The sequence below is a fragment of the Hippocampus bargibanti genome, linkage group LG12 (assembly GCF_051943395.1).
Source record: "Hippocampus bargibanti isolate YZ-2025 linkage group LG12, ASM5194339v1, whole genome shotgun sequence".
In the NCBI taxonomy this organism is placed as follows: domain Eukaryota; kingdom Metazoa; phylum Chordata; class Actinopteri; order Syngnathiformes; family Syngnathidae; genus Hippocampus; species Hippocampus bargibanti.
Window position 1 is genome coordinate 17,289,188 of NC_142745.1, and position 18,313 is coordinate 17,307,500.

General features: G+C 42.6%; 2 protein-coding genes across 4 annotated transcripts; one reads left to right on the forward strand and one right to left on the reverse strand.

Moving 5' to 3' along the window:
• Positions 1–3,137: 3,137 nt before the first annotated feature.
• Positions 3,138–14,276, reverse strand: rtf2 (replication termination factor 2). 2 transcript variants are annotated; one of them, XM_089010939.1, is made up of 9 exons: positions 14,095–14,276; positions 13,778–13,872; positions 12,833–12,926; positions 12,610–12,749; positions 12,385–12,463; positions 6,789–6,899; positions 5,448–5,499; positions 4,051–4,116; positions 3,138–3,978 (listed from the first exon to the last, which is right to left on the reverse strand). In XM_089010939.1, the coding sequence occupies exons 1-9, from the start codon at positions 14,161–14,163 to the stop codon at positions 3,776–3,778; spliced, it is 909 nt and encodes a 302-aa protein (XP_088867065.1). In that variant the 5' UTR covers positions 14,164–14,276; the 3' UTR covers positions 3,138–3,775. The 2 variants fall into 2 exon arrangements, with proteins under 2 accessions (XP_088867065.1, XP_088867064.1); XM_089010938.1 differs by having other exon boundaries at positions 5,448–5,502.
• Positions 7,331–12,365, forward strand: gcnt7 (glucosaminyl (N-acetyl) transferase family member 7). Of its 2 annotated transcripts, none has more exons than XM_089010936.1 (5): positions 7,331–7,749; positions 8,440–8,734; positions 8,811–9,543; positions 10,411–10,506; positions 11,364–12,365. In XM_089010936.1, exons 2-5 carry the CDS (start codon positions 8,531–8,533, stop codon positions 11,609–11,611), a joined length of 1,281 nt encoding a protein of 426 aa, XP_088867062.1. In that variant the 5' UTR covers positions 7,331–7,749; positions 8,440–8,530; the 3' UTR covers positions 11,612–12,365. The 2 variants fall into 2 exon arrangements, with proteins under 2 accessions (XP_088867062.1, XP_088867063.1); XM_089010937.1 differs by having other exon boundaries at positions 8,443–8,734.
• Positions 14,277–18,313: the final 4,037 nt, after the last annotated feature.

Genomic DNA, 18,313 nt, shown 5'->3' on the forward strand with positions numbered 1-18,313 from the left:
TCTCACATTGCAAGTCAGCCCTCAATAAATACTGTACTTCACCGTCCAGTTATGGACAAATTTCATCGCGAGGGTCGCAATAAACTATTCATTTATGAATCACCAGCACCTGCTCTTGCAGAAGCAAATCAACCAATTCGTCTATGTTTAAAATAATAGCGAGTTTCACATTACGCTAAATATTTAAATGACGATTTTTCTTATGCGGAAGTAAGGGCTGAACTTGCATTATTTGGATATTTGCTCACCCCAGAGAGCAACAAAATGCACAAATACAAACGACGCGTCACTTAACTCAAGTGAGGGGGGGGGGGAGGACACAAGATCCTGTTTGTCGAATTCGTCGTGTGGTGACGCCGTAAACATCGGTGACCGTGTTGTGAAAGAAGAGGTGATCAGAAAGTATTCTGCTCACCTGCCGTGACTCACAAACAAAGCGACACTTCTTTCCGAATCCATCCGTTTTTTTTTTATATTGGACCTTTTCCGGATAAAAGTCTGAGCATACACTCGCAGTGACTGACATCGGACTAATTCAGATGAAACGCCTTTGAAGCAATTAATCAAGAGCAGCTATTGCAGCCGGGCCTACTTGTCCATTAGCTTGAGATTTCACAGAAGCGAAAAGTTCAATCACCACCTCAAAGTGTGGAGTTATGGCCGCAAAAAGTCAAAGTCAGCTTTATTGTCAAATATGCTAATATGCATGACATAAAGCACAGATGAAAAGGTGAACCAAAGTCGCACTAAACCGAATGTTTTACGAACAGAATGCAGTGACGTGAAGTCAGGGGAGGCAGGTGAGGCAGTGCCTCACATGTCATCATGGAAACCTGTCATGGAAATATCAAATGAAAAAATAAATTAAACAGTTATATGTATTTAGTGATTTGTACTTTAAAGTTCTTGTCCACTTAACTTCACCGTTTTTGGTTTTTTTACAAAATCGCTGAATTTTCATTTACCGTTCAAATACTAAGTAGAGACGAGCGGTGAGGCAGCAGCCGGCTGAGCCTCAACATGGATTGCGCAATCACTATGCTAAACTGTGCTGGCTTGCTCTGCAGTGAGACCGCATTGCTGTCCTTCTGCATATCTCTCTTAAAGCGTTCAAACACGTTTAGTATATGAACTAAATTTCTACAGTTTAGCTGGTGTATATAATGTACAGTCACTGTACATTATAAACACCGTACTACAGTGTTTATTGTGTTTTGTTTGTATCAAAATTCTGTGTGTAGTTGAGGCACACAGTTCTCCCGCCTCATGACAGGGGGCGCTTGTGATTCCAGAGATACTTGCAACTCCACTACTGCAGTATAATAGAATTAGGGACAGCAAGCTACAGTAAACAGTTAGCAAGTAAAGTGAAACCCTCCAGTAATTTTTTCGTGTTGCTTGGCCTCATTTTCAGAATGGAGGGTTACATATATAAGTGAAAGAATTTTCTAAACTGGACTTTCAATCGAATCAGGAGATAATAATTAAAGGAAGACCAACACCGGAGCTAAAAGGTTTGCTTCAGACAAGGGGACGGAATACTCGCTCTTTTCAGACGGACTGGTACACACGAAAAGGCTGGCTGTGTGGATGTCCAGCAAGAAACCGCCTTTTCTGCTTTTCCTGCTTTCTGTTCTCAACTTGTGACAATGTCTGGACTCAAATGGGATATTGCGACCTGAAAATTTTACAACGGAGCCTCATCAAAAATGAGCGAAGACTCAACATCAGCCATCCACAATGCTAAGGTAAAGGAGAACCAGGAGATTTTAAAAGATCTCATCAATGCCACCTGCTTCCTTGCCAAACAACAGCTGGCATTTCATGGAAATGATGAAAGTAAAGGCTCTGCTAATCGTGGCAACTATGTTGAACTATTACATGCTTTCGCTGAGAAAGATGACAGGCTTGCGAGTCATTTTGGGACATCTAAAGAGTTTGATGGTTCTCTTTATTTGTAAGTAGGTTCGTTGTCAGATCTCCCAGGCAGGTGACGCGCAGAGCTTGATCGCGGCGTGGAGGCGAGCAAGTCGTGCCGTGATGTCCGTCCGACGCCCGGCGTGAGCCGGGCGCCTGAGCGGGTCTTTGCAAGTCTCTTTGAGTCTGTGAGTCCGAGATGAGTCTGAGATGATTCTGCCACGTGGTTCTGTTGCGTCACACGAGTGTATGATTTTGAAGTGCGCCTTTCAACACTTTCATGTCTTTCAATTCCTTGATCTCCTTGATGTGCGTATCACCCTGACGCATAGCACACGCTTGCAAATTGTATAAAAGAAGCTGTCGCGGGACAGAGAGATTGGGCGAACCACGGGGCAGAATCATCTCAGACTCACGCCCGGCTCACGCCGGGCGTCGGACAGACATCACGGCGCGACTTGCTCAACTACACGCCACGATCAATCTCTGCACGTCACCTGCCTGGGAGATCTGACAACGAACCTACTTACAAATAAAGAGAAACATCAAACTCTTTAGTTCGCCCAATCTCTCTGTCCCGCGACAGCTCCTTTTATACAATTTTCAAGCGTGTGCTATGCGTCAGGGTGAGACGCACAGCAAGGAGATCAAGGAATTGAAAGACATGAAAGGGTTGAAAGGCGCACTTCAAAATCATACACACGTGTGACGCCACACATCCACTGTATTTTCTAGCCTGTGAAACAGAATACAGAACGATTTAATTGAAGCAGTTGGTGATGTCATTAGAAATGACATTAAAAAGGAGATCGGTGCAGCCCCATTTGTTGCTGTAGAAGTAGACGAGATTGTCATTCTCAGCACTGAAAACATACAGTCGGAACAGGACTGATCAAGGACGACTTTCTTCACTGGCAGTGATCTCCGTTGAGACAGAGAGACTTTTAAAACTGAAGAAAGATAAGGAAGGCTTCTACAAAGAAGTTATCGATGCCTTTCTTCAGAAGGAGCGGCGCATGGACTTCATTTACAAGTAAAGGTAACACGATAAAAACGTTTTTTTAATTATTTTTTTCTATGCTACAGTTTGTATATATAAAGAATGCTGACATGAAATTTTAAACAAAATACGTTAACTGTTGCCAATCAAATGGTGAATAAACTACTCTGTAGAGTTCATACCAAAGTTCATACTATGAATTCATAACTGATACTTCACGCCGTCTGTTGCTTTTTTTAATCACATAAGTCATCACATAAGTTAACTGATCAAAACTTTCATCTTTTTGTAAACATATTTCATCATTAATCTTTTTGGAAAACAGGGCTGCTTTTTCACAATAGGTTAATGTGAATGGCTAGCAATTTCTGAAACATATTTCCTGAAATACTTTCACATCCATACAGACAAATTGGGTTGTGTCAGTAAGGGCATCCGATGTAAAAGCTTGGCCAAAACAAACATGTGAATCAAACATCTGAAGATGGAGGACACGGATTCGCTGTGGCGACCCCTTGAAGGGAAAAGCCGAAAGGAAAAGATTCCCTGAAATACCTTTAATAATCTTATATTAGAAACAACAATTTTGGTATATGTGAAGCCATCGATGGTGTTTGTGATTTCTAATTACTCAACAGATACATGTTAATATGGAGCACTTTGTTTATATCCCATTTGTGCCAGTGCTTGTGCTTTTAAATGATGACATTTCTAGAAAATCACAGTGACACAAAATAGAAAAGTAGCGAGTAGCGAAAATAATGAGTGCCCATTAAAACTGTCAATAACACATCAAGAAAAAACATGGAGCCGCAGGGCAAAACACTGGGACCGAGTTGATGCACAGCCGTGCAGGTGCTAGAAGTGGTATGGCGTGTGGGTGACCCAGTTGGAGGTTTGGTCTTTGGTGCGCTTGGCGGAACTATGCGTGGTAAAGATGGACTTGAAAGCTTCCGACTTCTCCTCCATTTCCTGGATGGATCGCTTGGAGGCGACTGACAAAGGCCCGCCGCCGTTGTCGGCGCCAGAGAGGCGCGGGGCTCCCGAGCTTCCCGCATGATCTGAAAGAAAGAAAGAAAGGAAAGAATGATGAGATGCTGCAGAGGAAACATAAAAAAATCACACTTTGCTACCTGATTGGCTGCTTTCGCCACCATTTTCTAGCAGGCAATTTTGCACCTTGTCCATTTGTAAGGCATCTGTATAATGTAAAGAAACACAACAAATGGTTATAATTCTTCAAACAGGAAGGTTTCCTGGTCCAGATAGAACTGTGTTTGATGTTCTTATGGTCAAGTTCAACATTTTCTTGACAATAAAATGCCCCCACCCAAACCATGTTGGTATTTAAATTTATTTATATTGCTTTTGTCCAATAAAAGAAGTCAAAAACTGACCCCATTATTGATTTTTTTTCAAGAAACATGGTGGCTGTATTCAATCTGACGTGTTGATAAAGCCACAATGAAAAAAAAAGGTAAAGACTAGAAGCGTTATGCCTACATGTGTGAGGAAACGGCGCACACGTCGCCCGGTTCCACTGAAAGTCACTTTGTGATTGGAGCTAAACAAATAAACTGCAGTTGTTTAGTAGCTGAGAGTCAAACAGGAAACCACACCACCGGCGTCGCGCCGGAGGAGGTGCCAGGCCTTTGGCCTTTGTCAAACACGAAGCTCTGCATCGTCTTAACTGAAATGTTGTTTTTGCTTGCTATTGTAAAACTAGCGCAGTTCAAGCTCTGGCCAGACAAATTGCATGTGTTTTTTTTATTTTTTACATACTCTGCCAATTGTGACGAGTCAGATTCTGGTCCTTTGAGCGAGAGCGTGTGCAGTCTTGATAATGAGGCAGAAATGAACGTGGTGTTGGGTCGGGGTGCGGCGTGTTAGTTGCAAGGCATTTGAATACATGGATGTAACAGCCCGTCAAAAGCCAACCCCAAACGAACAATGGTAGGTGATTTATTTTGCAAATGTGAACGCGATTTGAATTTGAGGTTTTGGCTCAAGTTTAAGGCTCGATTCCAAGGGTGTCAAACTCATTTTTTGCCGCGGGCCACATTGTAGTTATGGTTTCCTCTTGAGGGCCGTTATGAATTTGGGGAAGCCATTAGAATGTTTAATCTCCTCCCCATATTGCATAAAGAGTGCACAAAAATAATGAACGTGTTTGCAAATTTGAAGTAAAAAATAATGACTGTTGTTTACATACGACAAGTTGAAATTTGGGTTCAGACTTTCGCAAGCCTCATGGAATTTCCCTAGTTTGATTTGCTTTCGCGGGCCGAATAAATTGATGTGATGTGAATTTTCTTTCAAATCCCAACCGGGCCTCTTTTGCGAAATATGTGTTTAAAAATCTATATATACAGTAAATGTATGAATGAAGCTCAACTGCCGGAATCCAAACGACACGTTAAAAGCCAGATATGAGCCTCCGCTCAGCTAGGGTGAAAACAACTGACACAAATTTCAAAAGACAAACAGGATGAAAATGCAACAATAGCTTTTTTGATTGCTTTACACAAACCTTTTGACTCCGATGGAGTGGACACACTTTCAGCAGATTTGCTCTTCTTTGACTTCTAGTTAAAAAAAAGCAGCATTAGCAACCAGACTCAAGACAGAACATATTTTAGGACTGTCCGCTATCAAATATTTTTCCAACAGGGCATTGGACGGCATGATTGTTATGGCCGCTTTTATCCAGCAGGACATCTTTGGGTCTAGTGTGACCTCTTGAGAAGAAAAACATTTCATTCAAGTTTGACAAAAATGCATTTTACTTAATTTTACTGGCCCTTCTCGGTTTTATTATTGACAATTCCAAGCGCAAAATTTGGTCACGCTGGATATTAAAAAGTTATGAAAAATAAAAGTGCGGCCAAAAGGAAGAGGTACAGTCAAAGTCTTGATTCTCGATCAATTTGGACCCAAAAAAATGTGTTTTTTTATGCCTCCGTTTTCAAGTGAAAATGAGTTCTGGACCAAACTCCGCTTGCTTATATGTCACTTCTGTGTTGCGTGTCATTGTGACCGACACATTATTATCCTGTCGTGTTCCGTTGTGAGCAGGTGTGTTTGTATTGTAAAAACATGATAAAAAAAAGAAATTAAAAAAGTAGATATTACATTGATTATAATCAATGTATAATAAGCGTGTCCGGGCAGGCTGGAACGGCTGGAGAAAAATGTCAGGTGTGATATGTGATAGGAGGGTTTCAGCTAGGATGAAAGGAAAAGTGTATAAAACAGTGGTGAGACCAGCCATGATGTTTGGACTGGAGACGGTGCCACTGAACAAAAGACAGGAAGTAGAGCTGGAGGTATCAGAGCTGAAGATGTTGAGGTTTTCTTTGGGAGTGACCAGGTTGGATAGGATCAGGAATGAGTACATGAGAGGGACAACTCATATTAGAGGCTTTGGAGAGAAAGTCAGAGAAGCCAGACTGAGATGGTTTGGACATGTCCAGAGGAGAGAGAACGACTATATTGGGAGAAGGATGCTGAATCTTGAACTGCCAGGCAGGAGACCGAGAGGAAGACCGAAGAGGAGGTTTATGGATGTGGTCAAAGAGGACATGGTGTGAGAGAGGAGGATGCACAAAACCGGGATAGAAGGAGGACATTGACTCGCTGTGGTGACCCCTGAAGGGAAAAGCCGAAAAGAAAAGAAGATTACATCGATTATAATGGAAAATGTTTCGGTTTTCGATTAAATCGGTTTTTGAACACGTTTCTGGAATTGATTATGGTCAAAAACCCAGGTTTGACTGTACATTTAATAAGCCAAGGGTGTCCTGTGGAAGAGAGCGCATGCTGGCCATGTAAGCTAACTGGGCTTTGTTTGTGGATGCGATGCTGAGGTCACCTTAGTTCTGGCTTTGGCTCGCTTCTCCTCCATGTTCTCCCTCAGCTTTTCCACCTCCTCCTTTGTCCCGTTGAGCACTATGATATCCGCATTCTGGAAAGGGTCGCCGCACTGAATCCCGAAACAAAGAGAAACAGAAACACGTTACGACGACATCCGAGGGTCAACGGGCAAAATTCCAACAAAGGATGTTTGATTATTAACCATGAATCGTATGAAATCACATCATTCCGCAATCCTTTTGTTTTATCTTCAAAACCCTGCCGGAGAGACAATAGAACAAACGCGGGGTTCCAGGAAGTACAACGTTAGATGCGGCGAACTGATAAGTGTTAGAATGTGGTCCAGCTCAGGAGAGAGCCAGACAAATCCGTTGTCCGATACAAATATGGCAGCTGAGAGTCACCAGGGGAGGGCAGGGCTGCTTTCTATTGTATCCCGGGAACGTGGGCCTGCTGGGTGTCAACTGTCGCCATGTGCTCTGCGCAAAACGCGGGGGGGGGGGGGGGGGGGGGGGGTTACGTCAGAAGCTGAGCAAGCACCAAACAAACTCTGGGCCCCGGACAGATTGTCAACAGACTGGCAGTGAAGACGCGGAGGGACTGATGACATGGGCGCGTGCGTCTCACTTGGACTCAACGGAAAAGCAACATCGGGGGGAGGGCGGGGTGGAAAGTGTTGAGTAGGAGAGCACGCATGAAGGGATTGTGCACGGGCGTGTGCGCGCAAGGTGTCGGGTGCATGTCGGTAACCAAGCAGGGACTATGATCTTGATCTCAGGGGCGGACAAGTGCGTTATATCCCACTGTGAGCGTGACTGAAACCTGCGACACGCCGACTTGGTCAACTGCTGCTTTAGATTAGTCCTTTTTTTGGGACCCCCTGCCTCTCCCCACCACCTCGGATGGACGACTGATGACTTGATTTGGCGATGACGAAAGACAGCAGTCTTGTCTCAGAGGTATCATTTTCGCTATATTCTTGCAATGAGTATTACCAATATGTCTTAAATTGCGGGGGGAAAAAGTCTGTGACGTGTCATTTTTTAATTGACGCTAAACCCGGCGCTGAGATTTTGACTTGCAAATAAGTTCCTCTGCGTATGTCAAATGACCGCTCGCTCCAGTGTGAATGGAAGCCATAACTGCATGAAATGCATTTGGATCAACTTGGATTGTCTGACTTGGGGCGCCATTTGGATTTTAAGTTACAATGAGGCGTCAAAATGATATGCTCGTGCAGGGGGGAGGGAATACATACAGGGTGACCCTAAAAGATGCATACCCATGAACATTTCAATTGTGGCTTTGATTAAAAAGCTATTTATTTCAAATTACAACCACACATTATTCAGTTTATGTAAGACCATTCATTCACCAGAGTTTCAGCTATTTCTGTCAAATTTTAGTCAATTTATGGTTTTCCCAAGATGTGTTCCAAATGTCCACCATTTCGTTGCAATCAAACCTGAACTCGTCTGACAAAGTTGTCAATCACTTTTACACACTCCTCTTTTGGGAGAAAACAATGCTGCACATTGAAAGAGGAGTGTGTAAAAGTGATTTGACAACTTTGTCAGACGAGTACATGTTTGCTTGCAACAAAATGGTGTTCCCTCAACAAGTTAATGGGGATTTCTTTTCTCAATTAGCAGCATCCTCGATCCGTGACCTTGTTGGAGAGCCCTCACGAGGCTTGGACCAATTTGGCTTTGCAGTTTCTATGGCAGCGGCGAAGTTGAGATGACAACCAGGTCAACGTGCCATCTTGTCTGGCTCAAATGCAGCTTCTTGCTGTGCCTCGTGATGTGCGGCAGCATCTTTTGGGTCGTTCACATGATGGAGCGACCCACCCCCGTGCTCACAACGTGCCGCCCCTTCTCCGACCGCTGTCGAGCTCTTCCTGATGCTGATGCATGGATAAAATGGCAACAGGTCGACTGCCAGGTACGACCGCGATGGATAGCGAATTGATAACTTGGACGTTCCTCCACTGAGCATCGCATTTCCCCCCGCTCGACAGCTGCAAAGCTACGTGACGAAGGACGAGCTTCAGTGCTCCAATCTGACGCGAGACCTTCACTTCGTCACGAGAGCTCTGAGCCACGAGGAAGAAGAGTACCCGCTGGCATTCATCTTGACTGTTCACAAAGAGCTGGAGCTTTTACTACGGCTGCTGCGGGCCATTTACGCGCCCCAAAACGTCTACTGCATTCATGTGGATGCGAAGGCCCCACGGGAGTATCGGGCAGCCGTTCAGAACCTAGTGGGCTGTTTTAAAAACGTCTTCCTGTCCAGCCGCAGCGAGACGGTCACCTATGCCGGCTTCTCGCGCCTCAAGGCGGACTTGAACTGCATGACCGATTTGGCCGCGTCCGAGGTCGGTTGGAGGAAGGTGCTCAACCTTTGCGGGCAGGACTTCCCGCTCAAGAGCAACCTGGAATTGGTGCGCTATTTGCAGAGCAAGAAATGGCGGGACAGGAACATGACGCCGGGGATTAAGCAACCGACGCATATCGGGAAACGGACCAAATTCCGATACAAGGAGATGGATTCCCGCGTGGCTTTTATTGAAAGGAACAAAGAGCCGCCTCCTCATAACATGCAAATATACTTTGGATCTGCGTACTACGCACTCACGAGAGACTTTGTCAACTTTGTTCTCGAGAACCCCAAAGCCAGGGACCTCCTGGAGTGGTCACGAGACACATACAGTCCAGACGAGCACTACTGGGTGACACTCAACCACATCAGAGGTAAACAAGAATGCGGATCGGGTATCTGAGTGCCGATTAGAGAAGGACATTCAACATCAAGTGACAAATCGAAGCTGAAATTCATCGGCCGTTTTTAATCATACTTAATAATGAAGGAGGGTTGGGTCTTCAAACGCAGTAGAAATGCGAAGCAGACGTGTTTCTCGTAAGCCACCTATACTGCCCATAGTTGATTAATAACTCAGAACGTTTAGTTCTCAAATTTGACAGGTGTGATTTTTGCTTGATTTGTGGAAAGGGGATGAAGAGGAAAAGACGTCGCTTTCAGAGCCCCACCGCCGGGAACGTCACCGGCGTCAAAAACAACTTTTTCGTCTTTGGTTAGGTCACAAATTGGATCTTGGCAAATCGCAGATGGCACAAAAACCAAACCCTGGAGATCTTTGCATTCAAAACTAAAGAGCAGATGTGACCATCAGTCAATACAATCAAATTTCGGTTTTCGAACGTCTCGGTTGTCAACCAATTGGGTTTTTTATTCCTCGGTTAACAATCGAAAATGGGTTCTCGACCAAACTGAGCTCACTTCCTTGTGTCGAGTTTCGTTGTGACCGGCATTATCCTGGTGCAGCGTTCCATTGTGAGCAGGCGTGTTGTATTGTTCAATCACGATAAAAAAGCAGACATTGATTACATTGATTACATTGATTAAAATGGGAAATGTTTCGCTTTTCGACCAAATCGGTTTTCAGCTTTCTGGAACGGATTATGGTAAAAAAAAAGGTTACACTGTCGATGACGTCCGATTCAAGGTACATATAGACTTGGTGGGTTACGGTGATGAGATATGTTCAGCTTCCACAACGATCTGACCCATTCTTCCCGGTTCTTTTGTTTCATCTAAAGAGGCACCGGGCAGCAACATCGATGGCGGCTGGGAAGGAGGCATTCGGGCTATCAAGTGGGAGGATCAAATCGGAAAGGCGCACGACGGCTGCCACGGTACTGGTCCGCAGTTTGAGTTCTATTTACCGTATTTTCCGGTGTACAAGGTGCACCCTCAATGAATTAAAAAAGTTGTCCAAATACAGTATAATATTTAAAGATAGGAAGGTTTTCCAAATATAACATGTATATATATGTACAAGGAGACGGATTCCCGCCAACAAATATCAATCAAACTTTTCTCTCTCCCTCTATATACAGTAAAGTCTCGTTATATCGATATTCAAGGGAGTCCGAAAAAATATCGATATAACCGGGACTATTGATATATCCGACCCTGTTTGCATGTAATTTTCTCCGTGCGTGCATAGAAATAGCATCGATATAACCGGGACTATCGATATATCCGATATCGATATAACGAGACTTTACTGTGTGTGTGTATGTGTGTGTATATATATATATATATATATATATATATATATATATATATATATATATATATATATATATATATATATATATATATATATATATATATATAGATAGAGAGAGAGAGAGAGAGAGAGAGAGAGAGAGAGAGAGAGAGAAGTTTGATATATAATATACTAATATAGAAAGGTTTCCCAAATATAAGAAATATAGTAAAGTTCTCAAAATATAAGGCACACCACATTATAAGGCGCTATAGTAGAGGCTGGGATTATGCACTACTTCTTCTGATGGGAGGAGGAAATGGCGTCATGGCTGCTGACAGTCGTTGAGACCTGTTGTGAATTATTCACATATATGCACCGGCATATTTGGCACGGGCCCATCTTTTCTTTTGAGTGCACCTTATACACTAGAAAATACGGTAGATTAAAAAAGACACTATTCCCACGACCTACTACAGCCGTCGTCTGCTTTTGTAGGTCGCTATGTGCGCTCAATCTGCATCTACGGAGTCGAAGATTTGCCGTGGCTCGTCGGGACCGATAAAATGTTCGCCAACAAGTTTGAGAACGACTTCCTGCCGGAGGCACTGGACTGCCTTGAGCAGTGGCACAGGAACAAGCTGCTGAGCAGCGCCAGCGTTCCCGTCGAGTCGTCATGGCTGTTGGCCACACCTGCCGACGGTCGCCATGACATTGCAACGCATGACGATGTCCCGGGGGGGTGACGGAGGTGGTAATTAAAGGGATGACGCGCTCATTTGCCTTGAGCATCGTTTATGAGGGTTATGGGGAGGTTCTTCTTCGATGTATTTTTATGAAATTGGAAAGTGTGCTTAACGCTGCTTGTTAGCAATTAGCAACGGCTAGTAGGCTTTTGTGTGAGAGTCAAGGCGTTACTTGCTCTTCAGCCACAGGCTGTATTTTCTTTCCAGTTCCGGAACAAAGCTTACGTTGCACATATGACCAATAGCTGCTCATACACTGCAAAAGCATCCCTTGTGTCACTTCATTGCTAAACAAAATAAAAGCTACATTTGTCCTCAGCAAAAAAAAAAAACAAAGAATGTTTATAAAAGGCAAATGTATTTGCCCACTTTCTTGTTGACAGAAAGATTAAGATCCTGAAAAAAATATTGCACATTTAAAACATTTTTTAAATGAGCAACTCATCACCCTGAACAACGTCCACCCTCTGACAGAATGAATATAAACTTCATGAGGATTCATAGTTCACATACTTCTAGTATATGTGTGAAAATGAAATACAGTTCATTCCAATTTTTATATTTAAAATGGCATTGTTTTTAAAGAGTTGAAGTTTAAACCTACGCTGTTATGCTTAATAATTCATTTGAAACCATCTGAACAAATGTTGGGGCAAATACTGGGTGTATGGACATTATTTCATGGGTATTGCTATTTGTTTAAATTCGGAATCTAAATTGTAATGGCGTTTTACAATTGTTGCTAAATGCTAAAAAGGAGAAATTGCATTTACCTTGTGGCAGATTTCTGTCTTGACCTCCTTGAGAGCGCGGTCAGAGAAGACGCAGCCACACGTGCGAAGGTAACAGAACCTGACGACACAAACACATTTAACGTGCATCCCCATTTGTTTTCTCTATCATCGCACTGCCATGACGCATCTTCCACTTGTGCCACAAGTCGGACATCGGTCACTTGAAGCATGCGCAATTCCAGCTTCAGCTCTTGTTTTCCGCACCTGTGTTTCCCGTTCATCTCCAGACCAACAACGGGGCAAATAAACATTCCACAATGGATGTCCTCATATCTGTCTCCTTTTGTGTTACTTCTCTCTCCCCCCCACTCTGGGTTATCGGTCAAATTAAGTTCTTTGATGTCCTGCAGAAAGAGATGGATAAACGGATTCCAAAAAAAGGTAGTAAAGCTTAGCAAACGAGGAACTAGACAAAGCCTAAACGTACCTTGGTTCCGCGGATGTGCGTGACAGCATCGGTGTTGGGCCTCTCAGCAGATTTATCCAGAAGGTACTCAATGACTGCATCTTTGTTATAAAGCCTACAAAAACGCAACCACGTTGTCTTACTGCAGTCAATGTGAATATTTTAGAGTTTTTAGGGTTGTACTTGTAATTTTATGTATTTATTATATAAATTTTTATACCAGGGGTCATTATGACAACTCATTGGCCGGATTGGATTATTCTCTCTGCAGTAGGTGACTGAAAATAGAAAGACGCATACCAGTCAACCTTAGCTAATAGCTGCCCTTACACGTAAATTATGACAATTCCCATATAAAAGTTGTAGGACGGCGTCCATTATTTGAAATGATAAAAAAAAAAACGCTACCACTTGCGGCAAAGCAGACAGTTTACTGCGCATGTGCACGCTATGCTCTTATCAATCCTACCGTACGCAGCGATTAAAAAAATATACGATTGAGGATTACTTTTGCAGGTTTGCCGTGAAAATAGTAGCGATTTGCGTCAGCATTGTCGTTGATTACCAGCAGTTGAGACGAACTGGATTTGAGCCAAAATGGTCTTTGTAAGATCAGTTCACAATTAAAAAAAATCCCGTATAGAAGTTGTAGTATGGCGTACATTACTTGAAATTATTTTTAAAAACGTATAAAATACGGGGGAAGCGTATAAATTGACAGTTATGAAGACCAATGCAGTCTCCGTGGCAGAATAAACACATATAGTAGTACATTATATTCTGTAGTCGTAACAATGTATTTATATGCAGGCTACTGCTCAACATCATTTGGGATGAATAAAATTAAGAATCTTAATGAGACGATGCTTTGCCATGACATAGGAACAGTATCGATTGCCAAAAATCATAAATTTAGTTTTACAACAGCACAACGTATTAATGAACAAATACGAGTAGATGACTGACCTTCCCAGTTCGCAGGAAACGATCGGACGTCTGAGTTTCTCCTGACTCAGGGCACAGTGCTTCCATTTGGCAGCCAACTCTGCATTTTTATCAACCTACGGGGGATTAGGAGACCACTTTCATTAGTCACACACCAAATTAAAATCAGGTTGATGACGAAGCCTAAATCCCACCACGAAAGATAAACAAACCAAAACGTAAACTAAATACCCCAATTACTTCCAATGACAGGAACAGCAAAGTGCATGTTGACATTAGGTAAGAGCTAACTAGCATTTAGCAACCTAGCATTGTAAACGTAAAGACGGAGAGCCGACCTTTTCGACTTTCTTGGGACCTTTCACCAATTCGTGTCTTTTAGGAATGGTTCCACCATCACATCCCATTTTGTAAGGAAAGTGGGGAAGTCTGAAATGTGTCGTCGAAAATGTCAAATCGGGGGAAAAAAATCAATAAACCAGGACACTTCCTGGATTGAAACGGATATCCGCCTTCTTCTTCTTCTTCTTCTTCGTCGACGACTTCTTCCTCTGCTTCTCCTCTTCTTATTAACAACGAAATGATACGTTGTCGCCACCTCGTGGTTAAATATTTACACCAGCATAGTGAATCGTAACTGTCCGTTTTGTTTCTTTTTTTATATGCCAAATACAATCAAAGGTGCATTTGATTGGACCAATGTATTCATGACAAAAAGTAGCTCATAAAATTGAATTCACAGGTTGATGGAGGCATTTTCCAAAGGTTTGCTTGATAATAACTGTAATTATCTAATCCAAACAAATCTAAAATATTAGTACAAACATATATGACTTTGCACTTATGGTAGTCTATTTTAAAGACAGAGTTGGTTGCCCTTTTGAATGAAAATTCTGGACCATCCGTGGTTTTGCCTTGTTTCCACCAAGACGATTTTTTTTCATGATCATCATCCAAGTGAGATGATTTAATTTTTTTCCATCCCAATGTTTTCAAAATCATCAGCCATCGATCTCTTGACAACCTGCACTATGCAAAAATAACCACTGGATTAGACTCCGAGAAGCAAAGCATTCACCACCATTAACATTGTTTAAAATTTGTATATATATTTTTTGGAACAGTGATTTCTGGAAAATCATGCTTTTTTTAATACATACAACAGTTGTTGAATGACTATTTCCGTTTTTATCAGACCATCAGGTGACACTTTTACTCATGAACGTTCAGCCCAATTAAAATAGATCTTTGCTTGAGTAGCTATCGATAGCAGTGAGTTGAGTACACAGTACTTTTACCACCTCGGCAAATAAGTCAAGTCAGTACTTGTTGCAACATGACCTGTATTTAGTACAGCACAACACAAAAAATATCTCTGGAACAGTGTACTTGTTGTAGCCGCACAAAGTTTCTACCGTTGGAGTTTTGAGGGATCACTCCGCACTTTCAGAAAGTCTGCCCAAAAGTATGGGTGATGTCAGATCACGTGAGGTGACCTGCAATGCTTGGGCCTAGTTGACGTTTGGTCAACGACGTTGAGTTGTTCTTCTCTTCAGGCGCTTACCTCCTTTACCCGCACAAATCACTGAGGGCTTCACACATTCCTCGCGTTTCTCAAGTGCTGTCTGTCAGCACCTTCTTCCACTAAAGAGACACTGACAGCCATTAATTATCACACAGACTGAACGAAGGGCATCGCCGTCTGCTGTGTCTCCGTGTTATACGTCTCGTACACACACTGGCGGAGGGATAACACCTGGCCTCCATTGGCCTTCATCATGTTTGACAAATGAGTCGAAATGTTTTGTCCTCTGGGAGAATCCAATCACCATCAAGTTCGCTCACTATGGAGGCTCCAGAGTCTGAAACTTGCAAAAGTGGCAGGGCACGGCAAGATGATTGAGCATTTTTTTTCTCACGATCAATCGAGTGTGCCGAATTGTACATGCGCTCGTATGCTACTCACCCCGGCGCAAGTGCGAGCACTAGTAGCAGGTGGGCATCAGTTGTAGCCCCCTATTTAGCAGATATGATGTTTGGTTTTTAACCTGAGATGCACTGAGTCTCATTCTGGCCCACTGTTGTATGGTGTCCCACAGGGTTCAATGTTGTGGTTCCTCTTGTTTTCATTGTTTTGGCTACCACAAGGTTCCAATTTAAGAAAACAAAATCAATGTCCTTTCACTGCTATGTAGACGACCATTGTAATTTCTGTCTGACTCAATAAAATAAACAAATAAATAAACAAATAGATAAACAAACGAATAAATAAATAAATAAATAAATAAATAAATAAATAAGGAGTACTTTGTCCTGTCTGAAAGAAATAAAAGCCTAGATCGAACAAAACTTCTTATTCTTCAGCAAAAAGAAACAAAAAGTTCTGTTGCTTGGCCTTACTTTGTCCCAAAAACATTTTTCATCATTTGAATTTAAAATAAAACAACTGTTTTAAAATCCCACCGCCTTCATTTGTTTTAGCCGCCTTAATTATTTATTCAAAGCCATTGTGGCTTACTCTTTCCACCATAACTTGAACAAAATGTCAAAGTGCCGAAATTCCTATTTGCTCAGCTGCATTTACCTGGGTGAAAATATGAAGGTCTACTTGCTATCTCCACCCATCTCGCGGTGACCTATTGCTACTCTCTCCCAAAAATTACACCACCGCGTCTTTTGTGCAGTCGGCTACGTTCGGCTAGGCAGCCAGATGGCCATCAGGTGACACTTTTACTGGTCACTGCGAGGATAATTTTGACACGGACGATTGCTGTTGACTTAAAGATACATGCCAAGCGCATACATGCACCCCCCAACACACACACACACACACACACACACACACACACACACACACACACACACACACACACACACACACACACACACACACACACACACACACACGCGCACACACACACACACACACACACACGCGCGCGCACACACACACACACACACACACACACACACACACACACGCGCACACACACACACACACACACACACACACACACACACACACACACACACACACACACACACACACACACACACACACACAGACACTCCTTCTCCTTTCACCTGTAGCCACGCATGTCTTCAGGTGTACATTTACTACCCAGGTGTGAAAGGAAGGTCCTTTGTAGTTCATCTGAAATCTGCCCGGTGACAGACGCACGGCTATAACATAAATTGAGAGCGTGCACGTGGGGTTAAAATGACTGGCATCCTCCATCTCAACATGCAGAGAAGTTGCGGCAGGTAGCCCCCCACCCCCCTACCCCCCATCAACATTGTGAAGCACCTTGTCATCGTCACTCTTGAGACATTCTTTCTTCTCACTCTGATCAACCCTAATCTCTTCTGTCCGGGCTGGGATAAATGTTACCCTAAAAGCCTCTAGATGCGGCCGTGTGGGGGTCGGGGGGCTTTAGATTTATTTACGTACTGAACTCAAAAGGCCCAGCCGGTATACTTGGACCAGTGCGATATACAGATCTGTTTGAAATTCACATTTGTTATGTCAGAAAGTTCAACAGTGGACTCGGTCCGGCCTTTGTTTGACTTTGTTGACAGTTCAAGTCTGCCATGATTCCAGACTCATCAAAGTCGGCCCGATAGACAACAACCAAAGTGTTTTTTTTTCCACAAAATGCAAATATGAATCCATGTCATAGTTTAAAGGCCTGCCTTTGTCAAATCACTCTAGCATTGTTGAAAATATGCTTTTCCATCCCACTTTTGCGAATTCAGTTTGCTTGTGGCTTATAATAATAATAATAATAATAATAATAATAATAATAAATTTCATTTATAAGCGCCTTTCAAAACTATCAAGGGCACTTCACAGTCACGGGATACGTTTTCTGACGGTGAGCAGCGGCAGTCACACGCGCCTCTCAAGTCCCTTTTCTGTGTCGGTAAGTGTGTAAATTCCTGTGGCAAAAACAAATATTCATGATTTTATTGTTTTATGTATTGTTTTATTGTATTGGGTGTTCATAAAGGCGCTTGTAAATTAAATGTATTATTATTATTATTATTATTATTATTATTATTATTATTAATAGCAGCACATTGCTTTAAATGAGCTTTATTCTCATCATTTAACCCATCAAACACTTCCTCCACAGGAAGGTGTGTTAAATACATTAACATTACATTAATACATACATGCAAAACTTGATTTACTGTCCATGGTTGACAAAACACATGCAAATAAACACTGCATCAAGCAAAATAGGCATTCTGTATAGTAATGATTACCATTAGAGCTGAATGGTGAGTATAGTTTTTGCTTTTTTGAATGTTGCTGTGCCGATGACCATTTTCTGTTTGGGAGCCTTTGACTGAGTGAGTTGCTTGTTCTGGAGCCACAAAGGGACATGAGTCTTCTTGTGCCGGTCCCAAGCCCGGATAAATACAGAGGGTTGTGTCAGGAAGGGCATCCGACGTAAAAGCCGAAAGGAAAAGAAGATTATTATTAGTATTATTATTATTTCATCTCATTTTCCGTACCGCTTATTCCTCATTAGGGTCGCGGGGGTTACTGGA

Bases quoted from the DNA above. Each gene is read 5' to 3' on its own strand.
- gcnt7 (XM_089010936.1), top strand. From the start codon at position 8,531: ATGACAACCAGGTCAACGTGCCATCTTGTCTGGCTCAAATGCAGCTTC. The intron at 9,544-10,410 runs GTAAACAAGAAT...TTTCATCTAAAG, and splicing joins GACACTCAACCACATCAGAG to AGGCACCGGGCAGCAACATC. The intron at 10,507-11,363 runs GTACTGGTCCGC...CTGCTTTTGTAG, and splicing joins GGCGCACGACGGCTGCCACG to GTCGCTATGTGCGCTCAATC.
- rtf2 (XM_089010938.1), bottom strand. From the start codon at position 14,163: ATGGGATGTGATGGTGGAACCATTCCTAAAAGACACGAATTGGTGAAA. The intron at 13,873-14,094 runs GTCGGCTCTCCG...AATCCCCCGTAG, and splicing joins GTCCCAAGAAAGTCGAAAAG to GTTGATAAAAATGCAGAGTT. The intron at 12,750-12,832 runs GTACGTTTAGGC...CTCTTTCTGCAG, and splicing joins CGCACATCCGCGGAACCAAG to GACATCAAAGAACTTAATTT.